Source organism: Podarcis cretensis, assembly GCF_951804945.1.
Source record: "Podarcis cretensis genome assembly, chromosome: 2".
NCBI classification, from domain to species: domain Eukaryota; kingdom Metazoa; phylum Chordata; class Lepidosauria; order Squamata; family Lacertidae; genus Podarcis; species Podarcis cretensis.
The window spans coordinates 51,907,696-51,924,429 of NC_137171.1; the positions used below are offsets into that span (position 1 = coordinate 51,907,696).

Consider the following 16,734-nt stretch of genomic DNA (forward strand, 5'->3'; position numbering starts at 1 on the left):
TTCTGGTAATGCAGGCACTGATCTCCTCCAGCTGCCTGCTCACCCTGAACTTTCACTTTTTCCTTCGTCAGATTTTTGCCTTATCAGCTTAAAATATTTGCATACTGCTTACTATTTATTTATATATTGCATTTCTCTCCCACTTTTTCTTTCCCTAGCCCCAATTAAAATTACATTTTTAAAATATTTTTATTTATTTTATATATGCAACCACTATATTCAAGAATCTTTTTTTAAAAAGATTTTTATTGATACAAGAAAAAAGATTCTTGAAGTGATTTGCTCCATAAAAACACACACACAACTACACTGTGTGTGTGTGTGTGTGTGTGTGTGCGCGCGCGCGCGCGTGCGCACGCACGCACGCATTTAGAAATGGGGATGTTAATTAGCTGTATCAGCCTTTAAAAATTTGGAGTTTAGTATCCTGCTGGCGTAGGGACGCAGGTGGTGCTGTGAGTAAAAGCCTCAGCGCCTAGGGCTTGCTGATCAAAAGGTCGGTGGTTCGAATCCCCGCGGCGGGGTGCGCTCCCGTTGCTCAGTCCCAGCGCCTGCCCACCTAGCAGTTCGAAAGCACCCCCGGGTGCAAGTAGATAAATAGGGACCGCTTACTGGCGGGAAGGTAAACGGCGTTTCCGTGTGCTGCGCTGGCTCGCCAGATGCGGCTTTGTCACGCTGGCTACGTGACCCGGAAGTGTCTCCGGACAGCGCTGGCCCCTGGCCTCTTGAGTGAGATGGGCGCACAACCTTAGAGTCTGTCAAGACTGGCCGGTACATGCAGGGGTACCTTTACCTTTATCCTGCTGGTGGTACCTCATCTATGGCTCATTGCTGACACCTAGTGGCCAAGTAGTTTTCTTGGCCAATTGGATTCTTGTGCTGTGTGTGTCCACGTTTGCTTGGAGAAGAGAGCTGACTTGAAAGGTGGTCTGCTACTTTTGATGCTCTGAATACATATGCATGGGTGGATGCACCGGTACAAGAGAGTGATTCCCATTTAATAGTGCAAACTAGCTAGAAGTACATGATTATATTTTGTATTGCACAAGGGCCTCAGCCATTTCATACATTACACTGAGACAAGCCCAGTTGTGTTACTGAGTGTTAACTCAGCAAGGAGTTGCAGCCAATCTATGACTCCCCTTGCAACAGATGCATGCATGGCATCCACATATTACATTTGTAGGTGTGCACAAACACAAAATAACTTGTACACCTACGAAATGTCCTTTGTCAAATGATTCTCGCCTTCAGACAGTTAGATAAATTCAATAACAGAAGATTCTGTTAAGCAGAGTGAAGGGCCAAGGTTAGGACAATATAAGAAGTTTAAAGAGCAATATAAGGAAGCTACAGCTTTCTGCAGTTCCTTAACTATGAGAGGAAATGCCAAAAGATTCAAGGCTGAAATGAGACTCCATGGCAATTTTAAAAAATGGTTTTGAAAGTGGAAGCTCTTCCTTAATTTCCACCACCACCTTTGCTCCTAGAATTGGGAGGGAGGCATAAAAGAAATTGCTGGGGTATGGCTTCACCCTTGGGCTGGGGGTTAGCCACCTCTGTTCTTAAGTAACCCCCTCAGCTTTGATGTGAGCAGTTGAAGCTACTGGTGCGGCAAGAGACCTAAGGCATGGTGTTTCTCTTTCCTTCCGCAGGTCATTGAGAAGAACCTGAGTGGTTGGTGGTACATCCAGATAGAGGAGAAGGAAGGCTGGGCACCAGCTACTTTCATTGACAAGTACAAGAAAACTAGCAACGCATCTAGACCTAACTTCTTGGCACCGCTGCCGAATGAAATGGCGCAGCTCCGGCTTGGTGACAGTGTGGCAGAGAGCAGCTCTAATGGAGAAGCCTTTGGGCCATCCAGGCCTCTGCCTGAAGCACCACCCAATGACATAGACAGTGCAGGGAAATGGAAAACGAAGGAGGTTTCCAAGGGTGCCCTGCCAGAGAGCAGCGATGCATCTCTCTCCGTGGGGTACGAGGAGATTTGTGATCGGGACGCCGAAGAGAAGCCGAGCCTCCCTCCGAGGAAGGAATCCATAATTAAATCTGAAGAGGAGTTGATAGAAAGGCAGCGGTTGGAACAGAGGCCACCTCCGAAGCCTCCTGGCATGATTTTGCCTGCGATTCCCCCCAAGCAGGCTGTCCCTCCAAGGGACAACAGGAAGCCAGAGCTCAAAACAGAGAAGGGGAAACTGTTCCAGCTGAAAAACGAAATGGGGCTAGAGTGTGGGCACAAGGTGTCTCCCAAAGAGGTGAAGAAGCCGAACCTTCGGCCCACTGTTAAGCCTGCCAAGCCAAAAGTTGAGCCCCCGGAGGACAAGCCTGAGCTTGGGACCCCGAACCCTTTCCTGAAATCAAAGCCTCAGGTCAGACCCAAGCCAGCAGCAGCCCCTAGGACAGATCCCCCTCAGGGAGATGACAAACTAGACATTTGCAACCTGAGGAGCAAACTCAGGCCTGCCAAAGCGCAAGAGAAGCCTTCTGATCAGGACCCCACGGCTGGCGAGAGTGCCTTCAGTAACAACGCACTTCCTGTGGAATCTTCTGTCCGGTCTCAGGAAAGGCCAGCTGTGGAGATGAGGCCTCCATCCAGACCAGACAGCCAAGTCTTCAAGGAGGCTGCTTCATCCAAAGTTCCTTTTGGCTCTGCAAAGCTGAGTGAGGCTGATTCCAAGGGTAGCTTTCCAGCTTCCAGGGAACCACCTCAGCGGCCTGTGGTACCACCCAGGAGGCCGCCGCCTCCCAAGAAAGCCTCCACACCATCGCCTGCATCTTTGTTCGCCCCCTCTCCAGAAAATAAAGCTCCACAGAGGGAAGTGCCTGAACTGAGAGCTGCCTCTGTGCCTGGCAGGCCGATGCTGGTTCCACCAAAAGCCAAAGGTTTCCTGCCAGCTCCGTGCCAAGATGATGCCAAAGCGAAAAGCGGCCTAGGCCCAAAAGGAATCCCCAAGCCTGTGGAGAGGGAGAAAGGATCCGTCCCCATCACCAGTTCAGACGTCTCCAGAGAAGCCCTCTATGTGGCTGTGGCAGATTTTGATGGCGATGAAGAAACCAGCAGCTTTAAAGAAGGGACCTTGTTTGAAGTCCGAGAGAAGAACAGCAGCGGCTGGTGGTTCTGCAAGGTCCTTGCTGGAGCGCCATGTTGGGAAGGCTGGATTCCTTCCAATTATCTCAGAAAAAAACCATAAGCCCCTCCATTTGTCTTCAGATTAAGCAGCAGCTCAACATTCCCCATTTTAGTATCAAAATATTTAATTAGTTTATTTATAGTTTTTCATAAGGCTGGCTCTATTATTATTTTTTTAAGTATCTGGGATACCATACATTCCAACTTGTGTCATTTCCAAGAAAGAATAGCAAGGGAAACAGGCCTTCCTATTAGTGTAGCTTTGCTACTGTTGCTACTCTTGGCAGCTCATTCCCTAAATACTTCTTAATAGGTTAATTCACAGAGACACACACAATTAGTCCCTTCCCCACCCTCCATGTGGTTTAGGTCCACCTGCCCCTCACAGGGCTGACTGATTAAAAAAAGTGTTCTTTAAAATTGTCTCTCAAGTTCTGGAACACACAGTAGCAAACAAAAGGCCCACACACACGTTAGAATGTAAAAACCTGGGTGATTTGTTTTCAGCTTGGTGAGGAAATGGAAGTGAGTCCCGCTAACCAATGAATGGAAATGAGAAATTGAAAAGCCACTGTTTGTGCTGAGTTCCCTTGTTAAATACCACGTGCCACATTTTGCTGTTATTCAGATGCTAATATGCCTCTGAATAAGTAATTTGATGTTCTAGGATATGCCTAGGTGGAAAGGCCTGTCCAAGTAGCTGCTAAGAGATTCTTTCTAGCCTTGTATAAGTATCTTTTGCCCCATATTTGAGCAATCCTTCTGCCACTGTAGGTCCCACATTAACGCCTCTTTTGATGTCTGTTGTGCTGACCTCTTTGTATAGGCTCCCCTCCCAGTATTATAGTCTCCTTTTAGTAAATAAAGCAGATATTATATTAGGTTATCCATACTGTTCCGCTGTAAGGTTTCAAATAACTCCCAAGACCTCCTGGCAGGAGGATTGCTAGCAGAACAAAGTGCTGCCTCTTCAGGGACAGATTGCACAGCTGCATTCACGCCTGTACGCAAGTAGATCTCTAGTGCTGTCCTATCATGATTCCTCAGGTCTGGTAGATGACAGCTGCCAGGATGGTAGCCCTCCAGTAGGTGCTAATAATTTATACTGCAAGGCTTCCCAACCTGGAAGTAGCATCTAGATTTCACAAGGGACGGAGGTTTTGCTGTACCCCTCCCCACTTTATCTATTCCTTACCCATTTCTATTCCTTACCCTTTCCAAAAAGCATGTTTCTCACCCATATGTTGATTTGTAGGGTGGAGAGGGGGGAATGTGGATGTTATGCAGCGAGGCTAAAACAATAGTTCTTGGGGCTGTTCTAACTTATCTGAGTGGGAAGGCATGTGTCTGATTCTGGCCTCTTTAACTATGGACCATGGCAATTTTCTGTGATGCCATGGAAATGGCTCTCATAAGAGGAGGGCTGGGTTCAGAGCACAATGTGCTTAATACGACATATGTATATTTTGGAGCAGTGGTCATGAGGCATCAGAGAAAGAAATATCAAATGTGCGTTTAGAAATATATATGTCTTCACATACGTTGCCCCCCTTTCATTTAATACATGTGTATGTGTATTCATCTCCAGGGTGTGAAAAAGCCGTGAGCAATGCCTCCTGCTCTCAATCTTACCATTGCTGCAATGGATCAGTGGTTTTATTTTCAGAAATATAAACCTGGATAGATTCACTGCTGATCTAACAGTAAAAAACAAACAAACCATGTTTGCATTGACCAAGAGAGGGTCAATGATTTCCCATGTGTGTATTATTGGTGTGAGTCTGCCTAGTTCGGTCTCCCATGGGCTGAACATCACTTACCTGCTTTAATCAGGTAGTATACAGATTTAATTTAAGCCAACTTTCCCCAATCTAGTGCCTTCCAGATGTTGAACCACAATCCCCATCACATGAGCCCCAGCCAGTAGGGCTAATAGGGGTGGTGAGAACATGCAACTCGACACCTGGAGGATACCAGTTCGAGGAAGGCTGGCTTAAGTTAAATCTGCATACTGTCATAAATCTTCCTATATAATGGTTATTTTTTAAAAAATGGAGGATTTAGGAGTCCATCTCCTAACTTTGCTTTCTGAAAATCAGCACTTGAAGTTCACATCATGTCATTTTCCCTAAAGACATGTTGCTTTGGTCCCAGCTTAGATACAGGCACTGTCCTTTTAGTGCTGTAGTGTTTCTTCTGTCCATCCCTTAGATCAGCAGTAGCCAACATGGTACCCTAAATGTTGTTGAGCTACAACTCCCATCACCAGCTTCAAGCATCCTTTGAGGATGCAGATTATCTAGATCCATTCTAGTCTGGATTCTGGCTTGGTTTGGAGACAGATCAGCCTTGGTTGCCCTGATAAATTACCATTGTCTAGAGAAGGATAGGGGGAGTGTGACTATGTTACTCTTTCTTGATCTCTGTGACTTTTGATACCATCCGCTATGGTGTTCTTGGACTGACTCTTAGAGATGGAACCTGGGGGCATGTTCTTCAGTGGTCCGTTCCTATCTTTAGAGCCTGTTTCAGAGACTAGCACTGGAAGATTGCCTGTTGGCTTCCCGGCAGTTATGTTAAGAGGTCCCATCTTGTCCCCAGTTCTGTTTAATGCCTATATGAAGCCTTTGGGTGAGGCCATTAGAATATTTGGAGCTAACTGCTATTAATAAACTGATGTCACCCAACTCTTTCTCTTTGGCATTTGAGTCAGGTATGGTGCGCAAGCCCAGAGCCAGTGTCTGGACTTAGTGGTGGGTTGATAAACTGGAGCTGAATCCTGGTAAGACTCAGGGCCCTGTGTGTGTGTGCACCTACTGTCCAGGATAGAGGTCAGTTACCTGCTGTGGGTGGGGTTGCACTTCCTCTGAAGGGACAGGTATGTAGTCTGAGAGTGCTGCTTGATCCATTGTTGTCACTGGGGGCTCCAGTACCTTGGAATTCTTGGTAGTTTTGGCTGGTGTGCCAGCTATGGCTGTTTCCGGACAGGGATAGCTTAGCTCCAGGGGCCCATGCAGTGGTCCCCTTGCAATGGAATTGCTGCAGTGTGCTCTGTGTAGAGTTTGTGTTTGGTTGGGAAGCTGCAACGAATGCAGAATGTGGAGTCATAGCTTATGGCCAGGTTGCCTTCTGGAGAGAACTGCACTGGATGGCAAAATGCTTTACAGGACCAAATTTAAGATTTTACTGTTAAGAGTATAAAGCCCTAAACAACTTGGTACCAGGGTATCTGAGACATCACCTTATCCTCTATGTACCTGTATGTTCACTGCAGTATTTTATTTTTTTAACTGTATTTTTACTTTTGTTGTTGTTTTGTTGTTGTTGTTGTATACTGTTATGGTATTTTGTAACATTTAGCAGTTATCAATATTCCAAAATTAATTAATAAATTGGCTAAACCAATGATCAGGGTTGATGGGAGTTGTAGTCTGACAACGTCTGGAAGATACCACGTTTGTTATCTCTATGTTAGATAGGTCTCACTCATCTTTGCATGGCCAGTAAGCAAGGTATCCTTTGTGCCATATGGGAGATGAAATTTGATTATTCACTTTTTGTGCTTGCATCTCCCAGCTCTGAACCTATGATAACTGCTCTAGTGATGTCATCAGATAGGTAAAGAATTTGCTTTTTCCCTCTTCTCTGTTCGATTATATGTGTGTGGTAGTAAACACTACAACATGATGCCAAAATAGATTGCTTTATACCAAAAAAAATTACTATGAAGAGAAGCAACTTGACTCATTCCCCCACCCACCCCAGTCTCCGTCCCAAGGGCCTTTCTTGTTCCCATTTTGCTGGATCTTGAGGTGCTTCCTCCTCACGAGTCCCAGGGCTCTCCTTCCACACACCTCTCTATCCTTGGCAAAACCTTCACAGAAGGGGCCCTGGACTGATAGTGCTGTGTCTGAAAGCAGCCCATGACACACACACCTCTGTGCCTCATTTTTTATTATTGCACAGGATGCAGACAATGATACTGACCTAACCTGCTGGGCATGAGAAGCATTGGTGAGCTAAGCCTTCCCTCAGTACTTTGTCCTAGGCCAGCCTCCCACAACCAGTGCTGTCCGGAAGTGGTTGGACGACTCCAATTCCCATTAGACCCAGCAAACAAGGTCAGTGGTCAGGGAAGTTGAGAGTTGTAATCCAACAACATCTGGAATGGCACAGGCTGCTGAAAGCTGTCCTATGCTGAATTGGGGGGGGGGGGGATCATTCTAATTATTGCCTGTGACACATAGGTAAAACTTGCCCACAGTCACATACTGTGTTTTCCTTCCACCAAGCTCACTAAATCACATCCCAGGGTAACTAACTTTACTATGGGGATAAAGGATATTCAGCCTTTTGCTTACCAAAGCCGGCTTTGCAGCCCTCTGACTGGGATGTTGGAGGCGGAGGGAGGCTGCCTAAATGGCCTTGCCTTCCTGTGCAAACATTAGAAGCCTGTTTTAATGTCTCGTATTATGTAAACTTGTATCAATCTGTACTTTACCGTGGGTGGGATTTGGGGTGGGGGTGGGGGGGAAGGGTTTCTGAGGATGATAGATGTAGCCTGTGTAAAATATCATGTATACTTCCAACATTAAAGGGTGGTGGCTGTTGGGGTTTTTTTTTTTTTAGGAAAAGAAATAAAAAAATGAGCTTGACTGGTTTCAAGCAGAATTGTTACAACACTTTTGCTTTTTTCCTTCTGCCTATCCGACGTGTCAAATGCTGTTTTAACAGAACAAATGCTTCACTTAGGGGGCTGCAAGGCCCCCCACTCACAGTCCTAGAAAGTGGCCTCTATCTGTCTCTCAAAAGAAGCAAGAGTATCGCTTGCTCTTGGTGTAATCTTGCCGGAGCTAAGTTTTTACCGAGGTTGTACTGTTTCCTTCTCTGCCATACCTGCTAGAGAAATGGGAATAATGCATTATTTCAAGTGTGAATTTATTAAACACACACGGGGGGGGGGGGGGGGGGCTTCTGCCAAGGCTAGACCTGTTGCAGTAACCTTTTAACATTTGGGAGTAGTTTGAATGCCCAAGCAGCAATGGGGATACAAGTGGTTTGCTAAACGTTCTATAAAGCTTGTTCGAAAATAAAAAGTCCTTCACCAAAAGTTTTCACAATGAAAGGTAGTAAGCTGTGGTGTCCCATAAGGTCCTCTTTGTTCATAAATTACCTGCAGCGAGGAATTGTGAAGCGGTCACATGCGTGGATGGCGTCAAAGGATCCCAACTGGACTGCAAAGAGCTCCAAAAGTGTTTGTTCAAACTGGGTGAGTATGCAACAACATTCCTAACTTCGTAATACATGTGGATGGGATTATTCATGGGTGGTGACACTGCTGGGAAGTTCAGTGAGAATGTGGGGTCAGTGTACAGCATCAGGGGTAGCAAACCGCACCGTCCACCTCTGCCTGCCATGCGTATAGTGGCTGGGCAGCTGCTGGCCTGTCTGCAGCTGCTGCTCAGCTGCAATGGTCCCCCGCTCCTGCTGCTGTCCCCAGCTTATCCTGGGCTGCTCCCCCACACCCAGGCATGGAGTGCAGCTGCTGCAGGGAAGCAGCAGGTGGTGCTCCAGCAGTTTATTGGAGCATCAGTGGCCTGCCGTACGCCACTATGGGCACACCACTCCTTATTCTGAGGCAAGGGTCCTTCCTTAGCGTGAGGCATTGTCATGGTCAAAGCAGTGTTGGTGGAGGCCATTTCTGTGTCTATCTCAGCTTCAAGGTCTCACTCTGGGCCCCTTCCTCAGAGCGCAGCAGTGAGGGGCAAGGATGGTTCTACAGCTAGGTGGAGATGGCAAGTCAGTCTATTGTGCCAGTGCTGTGATCATATGAAGGTTTGCCAAAATACCCCACCCCTTTCTGGGGGGGGGGGGATTGCTATAGGGTAGAATTCAATGTTGTGCTATGGCAAACGTCCCTTCTGTGTGCCAACGGAAGCCTTCATGCAAGACTTGAGCTGACAGTACTTATTAGGCGAATCCCATCCATTGTGTGTGGGAGGGGGTAGAACTCAGAATCACCCAATAAAGACGGGGCATCTAACTGGGCATGGAGTGTTGATGTGCTGCTTTTGGGCATGGGCAGGGAGAAAAAGAGAATGGAGCATCTTTACACTGCAACATTTTGCTGCATTTCTCACTTGCACCTGTGTATGTATGCAGATAGATTTTCCAGTTTATTTGCCCAATAAACAATGCAGTATAGAACAGAAAAAGAATGTTGTGCCACTTAATATCATTTTGCAGGAAGGCAAGCAGTAGGGAGGGTTGTCATAAGGCCTATAGCTGGAGTCTAGATGTTCCTGCAACAGTGGCATCCAGTATCTTTGCTCCAGGCCAACCTCAAGAACAGGGAGCTCAATTCAGGGGCCTATTCACCCAGCTCCTCATAGTCATCCTCCTAGCTATATTGCTAGCTATATTTGCCATCCCATGGAGTAGTCCACCTGTTGTTGCTGAGCTATTAAATTACATGCTTGTTTGAAAGAAAACCTAAGTCTCTCATATACTACTTTAGAAATTTGTGCACAGATCAAAAGCTTGTGCGGCTTCCAAGAGAAGTTAAGTCATTTAGTGGGAATCACTTTGTGTTGTACATCACTCCAGGACCTAACGTTCTGGACTTACCAACAGTAAGAAAGGAGCAACTGTTTTGAGTTCCAGGAGGGAAAGATAAGGAGCCCCTTTTGTGTTTATGATATGACCTGCTTCTAGCCTTCTTCAGTGCAGTTCTGAGCTTCAAATGACCACTATGTGGTGCTATTAATGCAATTACCCAAATCTTGTTTCCCCCATTGCATTAAGCCTTGTAACTGTCAAGTAGCACCTGTTAGCTAGAGGCAGCGGTGGAAGTGAATTTCTGGTCTTCAGCTGCTGCCTTTGATCTCTTCAGTTAGTCCCTGATAAATTACTCAGAAGCAACGTAGCAGAAATGGAAATGCAGAAAGCTGAGTAGTTTTGCATGTGCCTTAAGGCTTGGTTATAATTACGTATGGGGTGCCTGACTCTCAACAATCCTGCCCTTGTGCTGTTAGGAGCCAAAGGAATGGCAGTGCTACTTGGCATTTGGCAGCCCAGACCCATGTTATATTGTAGGAGATAAAGGCTGCTTATTGTAGTATATGGGGTAAAAGTCACGGTGAAAACCAGAGGGCTAGTATTATCAACTGACTGCAGGATGGCTTCCCATACCAACCCCCACCTTCAGTTGTCCTAGCACTTCAGTTGCAAATTTTACTTGGTTGAATGTCTCTCACTTTTGCCTTATTCCTAAATTGTGCTTGGGCTTGACAGACAGCAATGCACATGGCAAGGAAGTATCTTGGGCTTGAATTGACTGATGGGGAGCCATTGTGTTCTGTTCACTGTAGTCCAAGCTGCACTGTGGGTAGCAGCCAACCTTACAGTTTTAATAACGCAAAAACCCATCAAGTCTCAACACTGGCTTCCTTACCAATGGAGAGGCACGTGGAGCAGATTACACCACACCCAGAATTCCCTGGAGCCCTGATAAAGAGAAGGTTCTTGGCAGCAACTTGGGACTTTGACCTGTTATAATAATTAAACTGAAATTCAAATGCATCCACCATTTCCAGACAGCATTAACTGCCATGCTTGTGTCCAAATAACCCAGCAGGTTGCATTAGAAGTGGTTTTAGATGATTTACTACCATTGTTTATTTGTTTCTCTAAGAAAATAAGACCTGGAAGGGCCACCTGAATGAGCAACAGCACAGTGGGATGGAAATGATGGAAGTATTGTGCTTTTCAAGCCGTGTTCTCAGTTACATTAGTTGTGGCAGAGAGACACAATTTTTCTGGTTGCTTGCCCATCATTGGTCTTTTATTTGCTCCCAAGAGTTGTTGAAATATGTACAGGAAGTCCGAGTCGCACGTCTCACTTGTTTCCACACATAGCTGCTCTTAAAGTGGAAGCCTTCCATGATTAGCTTAATGTCTGAAAAGTGTATAAACCCAGTAATAGACAGCATGGCGAATTTGTGAAAATTCATTTTGGCAGAGGTGACCATGTGAGTCGCAATTCTATGCTTCAGTTAATGGGATATAAGGCAGCACAAATGTACACAGAACTCGTGTTACATTCTTATGAGCAATCTCCTCTGACATTAGCATCTAAGATGGTATCCTGCTTTCAGGGCCTGATTAAAACATTGTTTACGTGTCCTGATAGGGTTGCTTAAATGTTGATATGTTTTTTGTCTGCTGATTTTTCAGTTGTTTTTAACTGCTTTTTATTGATAACTTTAGTGTTTCTTGGAAACTGCCTAGAGGTTTTATTACAACCAAATGGTATATACCGTATTTTTTGCCCTATAGGACACACTTTTCCCCCTCCAAAAATGAAGGGGAAATGTGTGTGCGTCCTATGGGGCGAATGCAGGCTTTCGCTGAAGCCTGGAGAGCGAGAGGGATCAGTGAGTACCGACCCCTCTCGCTCTCCAGGCTTCAGGAAGCTATCCGCAAGCCTTGCAAGCCCGGCGGGAGGTCCCACGGGCTCGCAAGGCTTGCGGGCAGCAGCCTGCAGCCCAAAAGCTCAGGGGACAGCGGGGAGGCGGAGCGCCGCCACCCCACTATTCCCCGACCTGATCTGGGGGCTGGCGGGGGGAGAAGCAAGCTTGCTTCTCCCCCCCCCGCCAGCCCCACAAGCTCGCGGGATAGCGGGGAGGCGGAGCGCCACCACCCCGCTATTCCCGGACCTGGTCTGGAGGCTGGCGGGGGGGAGAAGCAAGCTTGCTTCTCCCCATCGCCAGCCCTCAAGCTCGGGGAACAGCGGGGCAAGCCGCTGCCCCACGGAGGCTAGAGAGGCTGTCCCTGAAGGCAGAAGAGGGAGACGGAGCGCTCTGTCTCCCTCTTCTAGCTTGGGGATGGCTGCGCAAACCTGGGGGGGAAATAAAAAAAATTTCCTTGATTTCCCCCCAAAAAAACTAGGTGCGTCCTATGGGCCGGTGCGTCCTATAGGGCGAAAAATACGGTAATTTTATTAAATAAATAAATATTACTTATTAACTGAAGGACAGAAAAGTAATATCAATTAAAAACCTTTTGCACCTTCAGGTAATTAGTTAGCCTAAGGTGTTACAGTTAAGTCTTGGTATCTTCACTCTTTGCAAGAAATATGCAAAGAGACGGTGCCCAGTTATTGAAGTGACTGAATGTCAAGCAAAAAAGGTTTGGGAGTTGTCTCTACTGTATGCTTTTTGTAACCTTCCAGGGCCTCTCGCCTTCCTTCCATGTCACAAGCATTAGAATCTGTCAAATTATCTACAGTGAAATGGAAAATGATGTGACAACCTAGCTTAACGTAAGCCTGGGAGGATTTGCCAACAGCTACAGGTAGGCAAGGGACCATGACTCCTTTTAGAGTTCAAAGATGCTGAATTGATAGCTTGCCTTTTTTTCTTTTTTTAAAAAAGAGAAGCTGTCTTGGAAACCCCTTAACTATCCATTTAGCTGTCTTGCATTCTGATATTGTTAGTGTCTGTGGCCCCACTGTCTGTGTCATATGTAGAGGAGTTAGGACTCTTGCGCAGGAGCAGAGTGTAGTGATACAAGTGGTAAAGTTACTCTTGTTAGTGTACTTTGCAGTGGTGGAACCAGAATAGCCTTTTCAGCTCTCGTAGTGGACATGGTAAATAAACATTGAGTTTGTGGAGATGTTGGATTAAGTTGATCCACTTTTGGGGCTAACCTCTGCTAATTTTCCATACTGGCTTTGCACATAACACCTTTGTGTGAGAGAGTAGAGTGAAAAAGAGGTTCACTCTGCATTGGCAACACTAAGCAGTATGGGTTGCTTCACAAATTTCAGATATTAAATACTAGCCAGCATTTTGCTTATCAACATTCTCAGGTACAGCCTGTGTACATTTCCCAGTAGCCAGTTTATTAGCAGGCTACTGTGTGTCATTCATATCCCATTTCGTTCAAAAACAGATGGTTGTGTATGCAGATCCACAACAATCCCTCATTCTGATCATTCTCATCCCCCCCCCCCCCAAAAAAAGCTTTTCTTTGCAATGCTTAGCCTAGTAACATAGGCTTGTAAAGACATAAGGAAACCTGTTATACTTACGGTTAGTTTCTATAGTTGGTATGTAATTCATGGTCAAAATTACCTTAGTGTGCAGAGAGAGGCCCTTTCACAGAATGTAATTCAAACTATGAACACCACGTGACAAGTTGATCATTGACTTCTTTGCAAAATTTACACAGTGATCTGATATGAATGAGCCCACTGAATCTGTATGGGGTCCCTTTGTGCGAGCTGTAGTTAAACTAGGAAGTCTCCTAAACATCAAGGATCTCATATCAGCTTCAACCCAGATGCTGGGTTGGTCTAAAGCAGGTAACCATATTGTTCCAGTTTGGACAGAAATGGTAAACTGTTTCATTTGTGGCTTCCTGGTTTAACCACAGCTCACATGAACAGGCAAAAGTCAGGAGGCATGGTCATCTGAATGCTGGCCTGGATCCATTGATCTTTTGATTTGTTCTCATTTTCACCCCAACTTTTAACAAGTCACCTTAACAACAGAACCAGTGGTAGTCCTGCATATAGATTGGATTTTTACCACAGGCAACAAAGGGTACTACAGGTGCAGGCAAACTTAAGCAGCAAATCCCTGTTTATTGAAGGTCTGGGCAAGAGCTATCAAAGAAGTTTCAGGTTGCAAGGAGCTGCTTCTAAAGCCTATAACAGACATGCTCTCTGCTTTTACCATTTTTTCCACTTCAGGCCAGTGGGAATATTTTACAAGCCAACATTTTATTTGTTTCATAAAACAGGTAAAATTTTATATTAATGTAAAACAGAACAAAATAAAAAACATATACACACACACTACAGATCACAATGCTAGAGAGTATTAACATGTAGAGAAGTGCAAACTTCCCTCCCCAAAGAATCTGCATTGAAAGTTCTATTACAGAGAGATTAAAATCTGGCTTGTTTGAGAATGTGATACACAGATCACTGTCATGAACCAGAAAAATATCAAGAAGTTTCAGAAATCTCAAAACTTTTTAAAAAGCTTTTATACAAAGAGGAGATGGGGAGGAGGACGGCAGCAAAGTTTCAATTAAAACATAAAATTTTCACTCCAATATAAAAAAAGAGCAAAGTTCTTGGTGAACACATAAAATTCTATAAAAACTACCAACCATCGATTAGGGTCTTTTTCTCTCTCCATTTTTAAAAGTAGCATTAAAAAGGATAAAAAGTGCACAGACACCTTATAAGGCACAAACAGATCTTCTGAACAGATACTTTTCTCAAAACGAAACAAAAAAAGCAATAGCAAGAACAAGTTGCTAAATAGCCTCTACTTCCTAAAAGTTGTCTGTCAGAGTTTGAGAATTCCTTGTGAGACTGGAATAAGTAAAGCTGCATGTCCATTAACGCTGCTTCCCCAGCTTGCTTCACAGCAACACTTAGGCTGTGGACTTAACTCTGCCTAATAAAGCCCATGTCAGATGCTGCTCCTTTTGGGCAGTCTGTTCCCAACAGAAAAGATTAAACACCATATGTCCTTTCCTCCACTTATTTTGAACTATCATAGGTCTACAAATTTCTTTTTCAAAATACCATTGCAGTTGGAAGCTAGTAAAGTAAAAAGGCACACCTTTCCAAGAATGCTTGTAGCACAACTTGTCAATGCAGAAGTCAGCTCCATTGAGACTATTGGGACTTACTGCCAGGTGTATGTGGTGTATAGGCTTGCTGTTTGGAAACTAGTTCTAGCCCAAAGGTATCTAAGGGCAATGCTCAGGGGCGCTTTGCTATGACACAGCAGCTGGCAGAGTTTTACCAAAATTACAGCACTTTAAAAGGGGGTGGGAACAATCCAATCCCAAGTTACACAGGGAGTTGGGAGTAGAATGGAAGGTAGTGATCAGTACGGATCAGCAAACCCACTGACTACAAAAATGGTCACCCTTCCTTAGAATTGCATCTCTGCAAAAATGTAAATTTGTTGACTTCTTTCTGGTAAGCTTCTCCAGAGCTTAACTCTAGCTGCAGTGATGGCAGCTACGACAAATAAATTTCATTCAAATTAACTCTGATTCATAGTTATGTCGCTCAGTGGCATCCTAGGTAAGCAGGATGGAATTGAGGATGGAACTGAGATGCAAGGAATATATTCATGCCTTGTCCCCGGCAAACATCTGGCACTGTGGTCATGCGCAGCTAGCAGCACCTGAAATAGAGTGAGCGGAAAGACCCCCTTGGAACACATGTCAGTAAGTGGGCAGCCCCTTCCATGTTGCTGGCTTGACTCAGCTTCATAATAAGAAGGTAAGTTTTGCTTTACACAAGTATCTCTATGAAGTATTAAACAGCAAATAGACAGCTGCATGGTGAAAAATAACTTTTGGAGGATCTGCCTTTTCGTGCACAGAGCTTGACAGCAGTGCCAACAATGGCAATTAACTTAGCAGGTGATTAAATAATTGCAATCAGCTGAGTGGCTTTGCCCTTTCTCTCTGCTTTTTAACATATTATTGTGCAACTAGTAGCCCAAGTTAAATCTGCTCCCTTTCTCAATTCAAGCATCACATCTCCTTTGCCCGCTAAACTTTTCAGCTGTCCATCATTAACATGCACAACAGGGTGAGAAGCTGAAATCAGCAAAAGCTGATTGTGGAGGTCAAGAAATGCAAAGATCTGCTCTTTAAGGTGGATGCAACAACCTGGAATCATCTTGTGATGGGCAGTGTTACTTGCTTTAACAATGCTGCTTGCATAATGCCTCCCATGTTGTGCAGTTATAGCATTATCTGCATTATTAATTGTCTCCTCCATGGTTATAGACTACAGCTGACGGTGCAAAAATTAAATGTAAATGCTCATGGAGATTCTTAAATCACTGACTAGGACTCCTGTTTGGTTTTAGGAGGCCTCAGTTACTTATCTCATCACAAAGCAGTTGCATTCCATGTAGGCAAAAGTTGTTTATAGAGTAACTGATGGCATTTTTAAACTAACCTCGCTGCCCTTCACATTTCCGTATGGTAATTAGGATACTCAAAACTATTGTAAAGTTACTGGAAGTCATCATGCACCACAGTGTTGTCCCAAACCACTCTAAAATGGAAAAGAAACAGGCTTTCCTGTTGACAAAGATATTATCTGCACCTTAAAGAAAACGGAAACTCATCTGTCTTGTTTGATGCCTTTCCTTATGCAATATGTAACTGTAGCCAGTGGCAATTTAAGACTGCTAGGATTGTGTCATTGGCATTCACTGGCTTCCAGTGCAGCCCACAAACGATGCTAGTACAGCAACTTTGCCAGGAGCTAAAGGTTAGAAAAGCATTTCAACTAAAGACAGAGGAGAAGAGAGGCTCAGCTACCCAATGAGGTACAGCTACCATGTTGCTCAAAGGACTATGAGAAACTTAGTCCACACATTTTTGTCTACAAAGCACTCCGTATTCCCTAAACATAATTTGTCCCTCTAAAGCCATTGCTGTCTTCCACCTTAAACTATGTATTATTTTCCCCACTAAGGGATCCACATGCCTTGTCATTTATGCCCAAAATTTGCACTGGCTTATTTCCCTTATTGGCAACACAGCAT

At 44.9% G+C, this 16,734-nt stretch overlaps 1 protein-coding gene across 4 annotated transcripts in view; it reads left to right on the forward strand.

Moving 5' to 3' along the window:
- Window positions 1–7,815, forward strand: part of SH3PXD2B (SH3 and PX domains 2B) — a 105,454-nt gene extending 97,639 nt beyond the window's left edge. For all 4 annotated transcript variants that reach the window (XM_079964785.1, XM_079964783.1, XM_079964784.1 and 1 more), the window contains one exon: window positions 1,656–7,815. In XM_079964785.1, coding sequence (XP_079820911.1) covers window positions 1,656–3,194 — 1,539 coding nt within the window. In that variant the 3' untranslated portion in view covers window positions 3,195–7,815. The remainder of the gene's footprint in view (window positions 1–1,655) is intronic.
- The last annotated feature ends 8,919 nt before the right edge of the window (window positions 7,816–16,734 follow it).